Raw genomic sequence first — 9,788 nt, 5'->3', positions numbered from 1 at the left:
GTTTTTGTACAGGTCCTTGCTTTCTAGAATTTGTGACAAAACGAGCGAATTCTGCATTTTTTTTATTATTTGGTCACGACTGGAGACATGGGCACGACTCTAGGCACGACGCGGTCTGACGTGGCAGTTTCTAGAAGGTCCAGTCAGCGGCAGTTTCTAGAAGGTCCAGTTAGCGGCGGTTTCTAGAAGACTTCGTCGCACGCCTTCTGGAAGATTGACGAGCAGAGTTGCATTAGGAGACTAGTTTAAATTTGAATTTAAATTTAAAAATAATTATCTTTTGTATTATTTTATTATTTTCTTTGTTTATCCTTTAGGCTTTGAGAGGCTATAAATACCCACTTAGGGTAATCCTAAACAGATCATTTGGAATACATTATTCTTTTCTCTCTAGTTTTTATAAAAGATTTCTCTTTTCCTTTTCAAGTTTTTTTTATTTTTCTTTATTTTCAAGTTTTATTTTTATGCTAAGTATGACTTTTGTCATGCTTAGCTAAACTTTTCATAAGCCGAGAGATGTCGCGATGATTCAATTCCAACGGGAGAATTGATACGGTCTCTTAATATCTTCGGAATATCTCTCTCAATCTCTACGCTTATTTTTCAAAATCAAAACAGTTTTCAAAATCAAAGATTGACTTTGGTCAAGAGGTTGTTGCGATTAAACGTGTGGGAGGAAGATTCGGCTTATAGAAAGCAATTCGACTTCCTAGGAACACACTTGGCGAGATAGCTTCGCCAAGAGGGAATTGAGATCGGAATTGACGGTTATAGAAACAACAATCTGAGTCGGTCGCCACGAACTTAAATGGTATTTGATCTACGACAATAGATGTTGTTAGAATCAATTACCGAAGCCGGAATCAAAGATTGCCTTGGGTATTCGGTATACAAGATAGAGTCACAAAGATAGCCCTTATAGACAAATTAACCGACATGAATCCCGAAGAGAAAATCTTATTCAATGATCTAAAGGAAATTGAATCAAAGCGAAGCTTAAAGCTACTTTTACCGTATTTATTCACAATTTATATACTCTTATTTTTATTTACATTGTTTTTATTTATTTTTATCATTTTAATCTCATACTACAAACCCCATTTTTTTACTATTTTCGTCTGGTTAGAACCGTTCAAACAATAAATTGTGATTTTCTAAGTCCCTGAGAATTCAACCATTATTTCTCTATACTACGTATTTCATTTATTTATTAATTGAGAATAAAGAATTATTTTGACATCCGAAACGACAGTTGTCAATAATATTTTTAATTTTAACTTAAATATTATTAAATATAATCTAAAGAATTATATATTTAACAAGTTTTTTTAATCTTATATTAACCGACTATATTTAAAACTTTCATTCTACATTCCTTCTATATTAGTATTGTTTCACCCATTAGTTGAACCCCACACTTGTGAACGCATTAATTAGTCGGGAGAAATATGTAATAGATAGGCAGCGTAATATTTAGGTCAGGTCTACATGCATGCACTGTTTCAGGTGTGCAGCAGAAAGCACACTCTACATTCATGTACTTTAATATTTCAGTTTTTGATGTACAATAATTAATATCGGATTTTATTTACAAAAATAATAACAATTTGTAATAAAATCTTTAAATTTAAAATAAATTAAGATTCAACTTTATCAAAGTACAGAAGCCACGTCATATTTTAACTTCATTATTAGAAGCAGCTTGCAAAGTGATCCCAATGAAAGTATCGAGTACTCCATACAATCTCTGACCTAGTACTCCCAAAAAAACAATTCTTAGTTTGAAAGTCTCACTGTACGTACGACAGTTTTAATATATGGTTAATAAAAAATGTTATTGATTTTATTATTATTTTTTAATAAAATTGATAAAAAAATTATTAGAAATATTATGATTTTTATAAATTTTATTATTATTGGGCGCTTTACCGGTTTTGTTAACATATCTGATAAAACGCTACCTAAAACATTATTTTTTCTATCGGTTTTGTTACCGGAAATGTTGAAAAAATTAACGTTTTAGGTAGAAATAATAATATTTTAAATAATTTTTTATCGATTTTGTTTAAAAAATAATAATAAAACCAGTATTTTCTTTCCTTAGCCGTATATTAAAGATGACGTACGGTAGTTTTATGAAAATAATTTCATTAAAATACTAAGTATAATAATAAATTGAATTTTATAGTTTATTCCTTTCTTTTATTTATTTTTTTTATTCTCAAATGCATAATGGACAGCTTATTTACTTCGATGATAAAATTAATATAATTGAAAAGTAAAAATAAACTTATTGATTTTAAAATTCAAAATTTTGAACTTTAAAACTTGTTAAAATAAAAAATGTAACAAAAAGAAAAGAAAATAAGTGTTGCAGAAGCAGGATGAAGCTAACATGGAACAGGAAGAAGAACAACAAGAAGCGCTCCATAGAAGCTATCGCAAGCTACCCAAACCTTCCCTTTGATCGACAACAACCCTCCGCTGATAATACGCAGTTCCAGAATCAAGAACCCGCTCCTTCTCAAAATCAGGAGAAATCCTCTGCTGATGCGTTGGATTCTGACTTTAAACAACTTGCCCAATCTTTCCAAGCCCAAGGCAACAAGCTTGCTGAGGTTTTTCTTTTTTTACTTACTTTCTGTCCCGTTCTCAATTAATTGATTTTGGGTTTAGAAAAAAGGCACAATCTTTGATTGAATTGTAAATTTGGGAATTCCATTAAAAACCTTTACTTATGTTATTTGACGAGTTTACTTGTTTATTGGCTGATTATTAAATTTTTCGGACCCTTTTTCATGGTGTTTTTTCCAACTTTGATTTGACTCGATTATAATGATGCGAGAGGAAATCTTATAAAAAAAATGATGCGAGAGGAAATAATCCAAATTGGATTTGTTTTAAGGCTACCTATAGGAGTCGTAACAATCTAACAGGGGAAAAGGAGGGGAAAAAGTGGGAAGAAAAACTTGTTGAGCTTAGATTTTCTTAAATGATATATTTACTAGGGCTTTGAATGGTACTTATGTTTTTATTTTACCATACTTGGTATGATGTATTTATTCTCATAGCTCGTCTCTTTTGAAGGATGGGAAATACCGGGAAGCACTTGGGAAGTGGGAGGCGGCTCTTAATTTGATGCCTAGAAATGCAGTTTTGTTTGAACAGAAGGCACAAGTTCTACTTGAACTTGGGGATGCATGGAGTGCATTGAAGGCAGCATCTTGTACGTCTCGGTTCCTTTCGACTTGGTTGTTTCTCAGTGACATTGTCCAAATGCTTCTTGATTTAAAGCTCCTTAAATAAGATTAGAAGTTGCGGAACATGCTTCTGTGTTTGATATATAATGTGCTATGGTTTGTTTGTGTTGCGAATATACTAGTTCAAAACTTTTGTCTGCTTATCTGTGGATTCCACTTGGCAGGGGCAACTGAATTGGAACCATCATGGGCTGAGGTATGTCAAGCTTGTAACCTGAATGCAGCGTCAAATAATAAGCTTTTTTACATACCTTGAGAAACATCATACCCCCATTATAATTGTGTTCCATAAACATGAGGCTCATATTTCTCAAACGATTTGGATACATGCAAAATTTGAGCTCTTTCCTGTTGTTTTACACATTGTACTTTGTAGTCTATCATCAACTGATGATGACCAGAAAGCACAAATTTAGCTAATGATGAGCAAAGGAATTTATATATCAATCCATAGAAGTGATCGACTTTCCACATGGGCGGCTGTTTTCCCTAGATTTTCAATGCCTGCTCTATGTATGGTGGTAGTTAGCTGATGCTGAGATATTGCAATTGAATGTTTTCTTTGTTAATAGCTTCTTTAAAGCAAATGTTTAGACAAAATACCTTTCTGTTATTGTAGCCTTCATTTTAAGCCAAAGCACCCTTTTGTTACATATGAGGTTGTATTTGTTTTTTCAGGCATGGGTCACTCTTGGTAGAGCACAATTAAACTTTGGAGAGCCTGATAATGCCATTGAGAGTTTTGACAGAGCATTAGCTATCAAGGTACATTCTCGATACTTATCATTCTGTGTTGCCTGTCCTGGCCTTGTATTTTGAGGAGGCGTGCTTTATCAGATCTTCAAGCTACTCCTTATATTTTTGAAGTCCAATGTCTTTCTGGTTAAACTGGTCTTGAGCCTTGTACTCTTATCCTAGGCAAGAGGGTATTTCTCTGGAAAAGCCTGCAACTGAACTATTTTGCAAATTATTGTCCTCTTTGAATTGTCAATCTGACGTAGATTAACGAATCTGTTTATCAAAATATTGAGTTTTTGCCACGAGTCCTTTGTGAAATCTATTTATACTTAATAGTCATTTCCTAGTTATATCTCTCACCATTATTATAGTCCTAGTATTTAAGAGGGAGACTTCATTCCAATAAGTCTATTTAGATTGCAGTGGTCTGGTTTACTAAATCCGTATCATTTTTCGCAGCCTGATTCTGTGGAGGCACAAAATGACAAGAAAACTGCATTACATCTTATAAAGAGAAGAAAGCAGCTTCATTCATCAGGCCTGAGTACCGATAAAAATCGTTATATGGTAGGTGATAGCACCGAATCTTCCTGATTTTAGACGAAGTGCATTTGTTACTCACAGGAGGATTGATGTTAAGAGTTACCGGATATAACACCAAGATGGAGTCATCAATTTACCATGAGACAACAATTGAAAATTTTTGGAATTGCTTAAGAGTTCGGCTCTGACAAAAATCTTTGTAGCCATAATATCGTACAATACTATAGTTTCTGAACGTTTATGCAAATGGGGTGTGATGTTTCAAGCTTCTAGGAACCCTTTAAAAGTTTAAACCATGTACAGATAAATTCTCCCAGAGCATGTATAAAAATATTAGGCATTGTTAGGACATCACTTTGTCAGCTATATCTTTACGAAAGACAATGAAATGAAAAAAAGATCGAAAACGAAAAAAGGAAGAGAAGTTCATGGTGTAAATCATTAAAATACGCATGCTCTAAAGCAATTCTACTCTTGTATGTATTTCTTTCGGCCTATGTTCTTAAAACAATCCTAGGCAAGGCGGAATTCCTAATTTCCTCGTTGACGTCCGACGAAGCTCTTCCTGGAAAACCTTTGTTTTAGGTAGGGGTGTTCAAATTAATCCGTTACTGGTATAATCGTTACATTTTACAAGTTAATTAATCTGTTAATGTTTAACGGTTTCAGTTAACCAAACAGCTAAAATTGTTGGTTACCGTTACAATTATGAATTTTGATAATTGGTTAATCTTTAATTAACAGTTAATAAATTATAATTAATGAATTATAATTTTAAAATAATAAAATTAAATATAAAATTTGTTTCCTATTTTTTTAGTTATCATGTTTACCTTAGGACTTAGGAGTACATTAAGTCAAACATAATTTAAAGTACAAAATATAAATATGCACGTAAGATTTTAAATTACAAATATATATATTAACGGACCATCAACAACCTTAATTTTAAGCGCCATATAATGCGGGACTTTGGCCCTGCAATATTTTATCATCCTTCCAGCACCGCAAATATGGGTCCGGTGGTGTCGTTTTATCAAGTTTTTTTAAGGCAAACATTTGTCCCACCCACGGCATCCATGCCCCAGGTATAACACCATCCATTTGTATGAATCATGGAGGGGGTCCGATTCCATTTGATTGTAGCAAGAATATGGCTCAAGAAAGAGAAGAACAAATAAAAAGACTTTGCAATGGTTTAAATCTTATTTTCCGTTGCCGGGACTTGAACCCGGGTAACGCTGGTGAATGCCGAGTATCCTAACCAACTAGACTACAATGGATTTATTAGTGGTCTACACAAAATAATAAAGATTAAAAATTTTACGCTTGTATTAGATTAATTGAAAAGCGCAAGAGGTAGAGCTAATTATTTGCTGATGTATAATTGAAAACTGTTAGACTAATTGCTGACCCAAATTGGTATTGTTATATATTTTTTAGTTATTTTCTTCAATTCTCTGTTCGCCAAAAAAAACTACTAAAATACTAATACATTTTCTATTGACAGTGTAGCAACAACCAAATGGTTTAGGAGAAAAGAATCTTTACCATCAACAGCTGTATTTTTGACACATCCATACATGGATGTAACATAAGATTGTGGTTACAAAAACTACAACCTGGAGATTTATGGATTAGTATCATTAACGAACCTTTATTCTCATCATAGCTGGAAACTGAGAAGAAACGGATGTTTTTCAATTCTTCAAAATCCATCAAGCCGTCAAAGTTGGTGTCGTGGAACCAAATCATGCGTCTGCAATCTTTCACACTCTTTTCATCCCACAATCCCAGTTCATGTCGAGCTTCTCCAATATCCGCTGCAGGTCGTTCTTGTTTAGGGCCGGAGACATGTTTTATAAGAGAAAGTAACCACCACCACCATTAATATCAACTGGTGAAGCTTTGAGATTTCCTGTTTCTTCAGGTACTATCACCATAACCAAGGAGGATTTATATCAATCTATTTGTCTATAAAAATACATTGGCATTGTGTATGAAAATAGGTGAAAGAAAGTAGTTTGTGTGAGAAATCACTTTATTGAGAAGATAAGTAATGAAGCTTGCAAGAAGTTTCATATGGAAATAAATATATATATATATATATATATATATATTAGTTTGACTAGGGACAGGATCTAGGGGATAACTCGTGAAAATTTTAAATTTTTTTTATTTTATTAATAATATATTTTTACTTCCTTATAATTTTATAAATTTATTTCTTTAAAATTTTAAAAATTATATATATATATATATATATATATATATATATTTTTAAAAAGATTTGTCATATCTGAAAAGGAAATGGAAAATAATATAAAGTGCAATAGGTGAGAAAACTGAATTGAGACGACTACAACCAAAAATGTTCACCACATTTGTTGTTTTATATTTCTCTGTCAAATACACCAGTATAAATAAGATGCGTTTGGTCTACATTGTGTTCCCAGGTGAAACATTACATGTCTTTCCTTACATCATTAAATTGTTTATTAAAAGATTATTATAATTTGATATTAAATTTAATACAAGTATTTAAATATGACAATGATTAAACTCTATAAAAATTTCAAAGCGGTATAATAAATGTATAAAAATGAATAGAGTATGAAGCAACGAATTATCAAAATTTTAGTCGAATTAACACGAAAAACACTCATTTCATTCCTTTAATTTTTTTTCTTATCATCCACAATTTAATTACACTTACTAAAAAGAAATAAAATTCCAATATCAACTATTAAAATATTTTTTAAAAGCAGCTCTCATTTTTTATGCGACTGTCCAATGACTATGGCAACAGAGTTAGTCAAACCGAATCTATTTGATGTTTTTATGAGTGACGATATAGTGTCCTGGATTGATAAGAATCTGAGACAGCCACATTACTTCCCAATAAATGCTGAGGATTGGGATATCTTGTTAGGCTCGGTGGTGTGGTGTTTTTGGATGCGTCGGAATAAATTGATCTTTGATATGGATTTTATCGCAAGCGAAGTGTTCGTCTCACAAGGGAAGCGGTTCGAGCCCTTGTCAAAAGGAATTCAGAGAGGATCATAAGTGTTCCACATGTAGGCAGAAACATTCGCTGGGCTGCTCCAACGGGAGAGTTGGTTGAAGCTGAATACCGATGGGGCGAGACAAAGCTCAACGGGTTGGGCAGCTTGTGGAGAGACCATTCGAAATCACTCCAGTAATTGGATTACAGGATTTTCAAAGAGCATTGAATTTTGTTCGATGCTTGATGCCGAGTTATGAGGCATTTGTATCGGTCTTCAAATGGCTTGGATAAGGAATATTCAGAAGCTTATCGTTGAAACCGACAGCAAAGAAGCAATCTTCGTTCTCCACCGTGAGACTGGAATGGGAAATATGGCTGTGATGGTTCCACATTTACAGGCTCTTGTTCAACGTGATTGGTGTCTTCAATTCAACTATGGTCCTAGGGAATGGTACCAAGTGGCAGATGGACTGGCGAGGTTGGCTTGGTCTCGACATTCTGATTTTCTTATCTTCGACAATCCTTCGGTGAAAGTTAAGGACGCATGTAACAATATAGAAGCAATGACAGTGCAATGCCAGCTAATGCCTTTTAGTTCTCAATTTTAGGTTTTCTCTTTTTATTCAAAAAAAAAATATTTTTTAAATGAAAAAAATTAAACCATATTAAGATACACTAAAATTCCATGGTTCTTAAAAAATAATAACAGAGACCTGAGCAAAAAAGGCTTTCTTTTGCTCATACTCAATGCCAGGCTCCGGCCAACGCTGAAACAAATGGTTCTGCCCCAAACCCACCAACGTCTTCGGCAACTATATCTGCCAAAAAAAAACATAGAATACATACACGCGTACACGTGTATCTCTTCTAAAAAAAAAGATAAGGAATTTAGGACATGCAAAACCTGATTCGGATGAAGGGTGTTAGAAATAAGTTGTAATTAGTTATTAGTTTGTTAAATCTGTTTTGAGTTGTTATTAGGTTGTTATATTTGGGCTATAAAATACCTAAATTTAGTTTGTAATTCATACAAGTCATTTACAATAAAAATATCTTCAGTGCTTTCCTCTTTCACTTCCTTATTTTCCTGTATCTTCATTCTTCAACTCATACCATCGTCTCAACTTCCATGGCTGCTTTCTCACATGGTATCAATCGCCATAAGTTCCTGGAGCCTTCTGTTTTCTTGCTACGGGCGTTCTTGTTAGTTCATCGTGCTTGTTGGCGTAGAAGGTGGTTGTTCAGTAGTTCTGAATGGCCGATGATTCCTCCACTTCCCATCGAAGAGATCCCATTAAATCATCAGTTGGGAACGTAGCGGCTCAAAGACAGCGGGAAAAGGCGGTGACGGTGGGGAAAGAGAGGAGAGAATCGTTGGTCCGAGCGAAACGGTTGTGTAGAGTGGGAGCCACTGGTGACGGCGATGTTCTCGTCGAGGGAAATGATATGATAACTGATAAAGCAGGGTTTCTTTTAGATGCCCAAACTTCTACAGCTGTGGAGGAGTTAAAATACGCTGCTGCTTACCAGGGGAAAGGTGCAATGCAGAAGAGGGTAAATTCACTACGTGAGTTAAGGCGATTATTGTCAAAATCTGAGTTCTCTCCGGTTGAAGCTGCTCTTAAAGCTGGAGCCATTCCCCTGCTTGTGCAATGCCTTTCGTTTGGATCTCCGGATGAACAATTGCTCGAGGCAGCTTGGTGTCTTACAAATTTTGCAGCAGGAAAACCGAAAGAAACAAAAGCTTTGATGCCTGCATTACCATTCCACATTGCACACCTTGGAGAAAAGAGTTACTTGCATGTTGCCAAGCAGTGTGCCTGGGCATTAGGCAATGTTGCTGGTGAAGGTGAGGAGTTGCGAAATGTTCTGCTATCTCAAGGTGCTTTGCCACCTCTTGCAAACATGATGTTGCCAATCAACTGTGAGAACAACAGCTTGGGCATTGTCAAACCTTATCAAGGGACCTGATCCTAAAGCTGCAACAGAGCTTATCAAAGTTGATGGAGTACTGATGCAATTCTTCGGCACTTACGAAAAGCGAATGAGGAGCTGGCCACTGAAGTAGCATAGTAGTATAATTCTTTTGTGTGTGTAAACAGAAGTTTATTTTTGTATTCATTTTGTTGCTTTTATCTCAAAGTGTCATGGGACTTCACAGCCAAGAGTCCATAAAAAAAATATGTCAAAGAACCTTGTAAAAGAGGGTGAAGAAGAAAGAAATGAAGGTGAATAAGAAG

General features: G+C 34.5%; 1 protein-coding gene and 1 pseudogene across 1 annotated transcript; both read left to right on the top strand.

Moving 5' to 3' along the window:
* Positions 1-2,355: 2,355 nt before the first annotated feature.
* Positions 2,356-4,670, top strand: LOC120180383 (tetratricopeptide repeat protein 33-like). Its single transcript, XM_039185714.1, has 5 exons — positions 2,356-2,618; positions 3,088-3,226; positions 3,425-3,456; positions 3,939-4,025; positions 4,458-4,670. Exons 1-5 carry the CDS (start codon positions 2,385-2,387, stop codon positions 4,590-4,592), a joined length of 627 nt encoding a protein of 208 aa, XP_039041645.1. The 5' UTR covers positions 2,356-2,384; the 3' UTR covers positions 4,593-4,670.
* Positions 4,671-8,802: 4,132 nt separating this feature from the next.
* On the top strand, positions 8,803-9,621 carry LOC120180391 (annotated as a pseudogene).
* The last annotated feature ends 167 nt before the right edge of the window (positions 9,622-9,788 follow it).

The sequence above is a fragment of the Hibiscus syriacus genome, unplaced genomic scaffold (assembly GCF_006381635.1).
Source record: "Hibiscus syriacus cultivar Baekdansim isolate YM2019G1 unplaced genomic scaffold, ASM638163v2 tig00112495_pilon, whole genome shotgun sequence".
Classification (NCBI taxonomy): Eukaryota; Viridiplantae; Streptophyta; class Magnoliopsida; order Malvales; family Malvaceae; genus Hibiscus; species Hibiscus syriacus.
The sequence above is the reverse complement of the archived record's forward strand: the minus strand, read 5'-3'. Positions and strand labels throughout refer to the sequence as shown.

What these genes read in the sequence shown, in the direction of transcription:
- LOC120180383 (XM_039185714.1), top strand. Translation starts at nt 2,385, where the DNA reads ATGAAGCTAACATGGAACAGGAAGAAGAACAACAAGAAGCGCTCCATA. An exon ending in TGCATTGAAGGCAGCATCTT is followed by an intron (nt 3,227 to 3,424) that starts GTACGTCTCGGT and finishes TCCACTTGGCAG; the next exon opens with GGGCAACTGAATTGGAACCA. An exon ending in TGGAACCATCATGGGCTGAG is followed by an intron (nt 3,457 to 3,938) that starts GTATGTCAAGCT and finishes TTGTTTTTTCAG; the next exon opens with GCATGGGTCACTCTTGGTAG.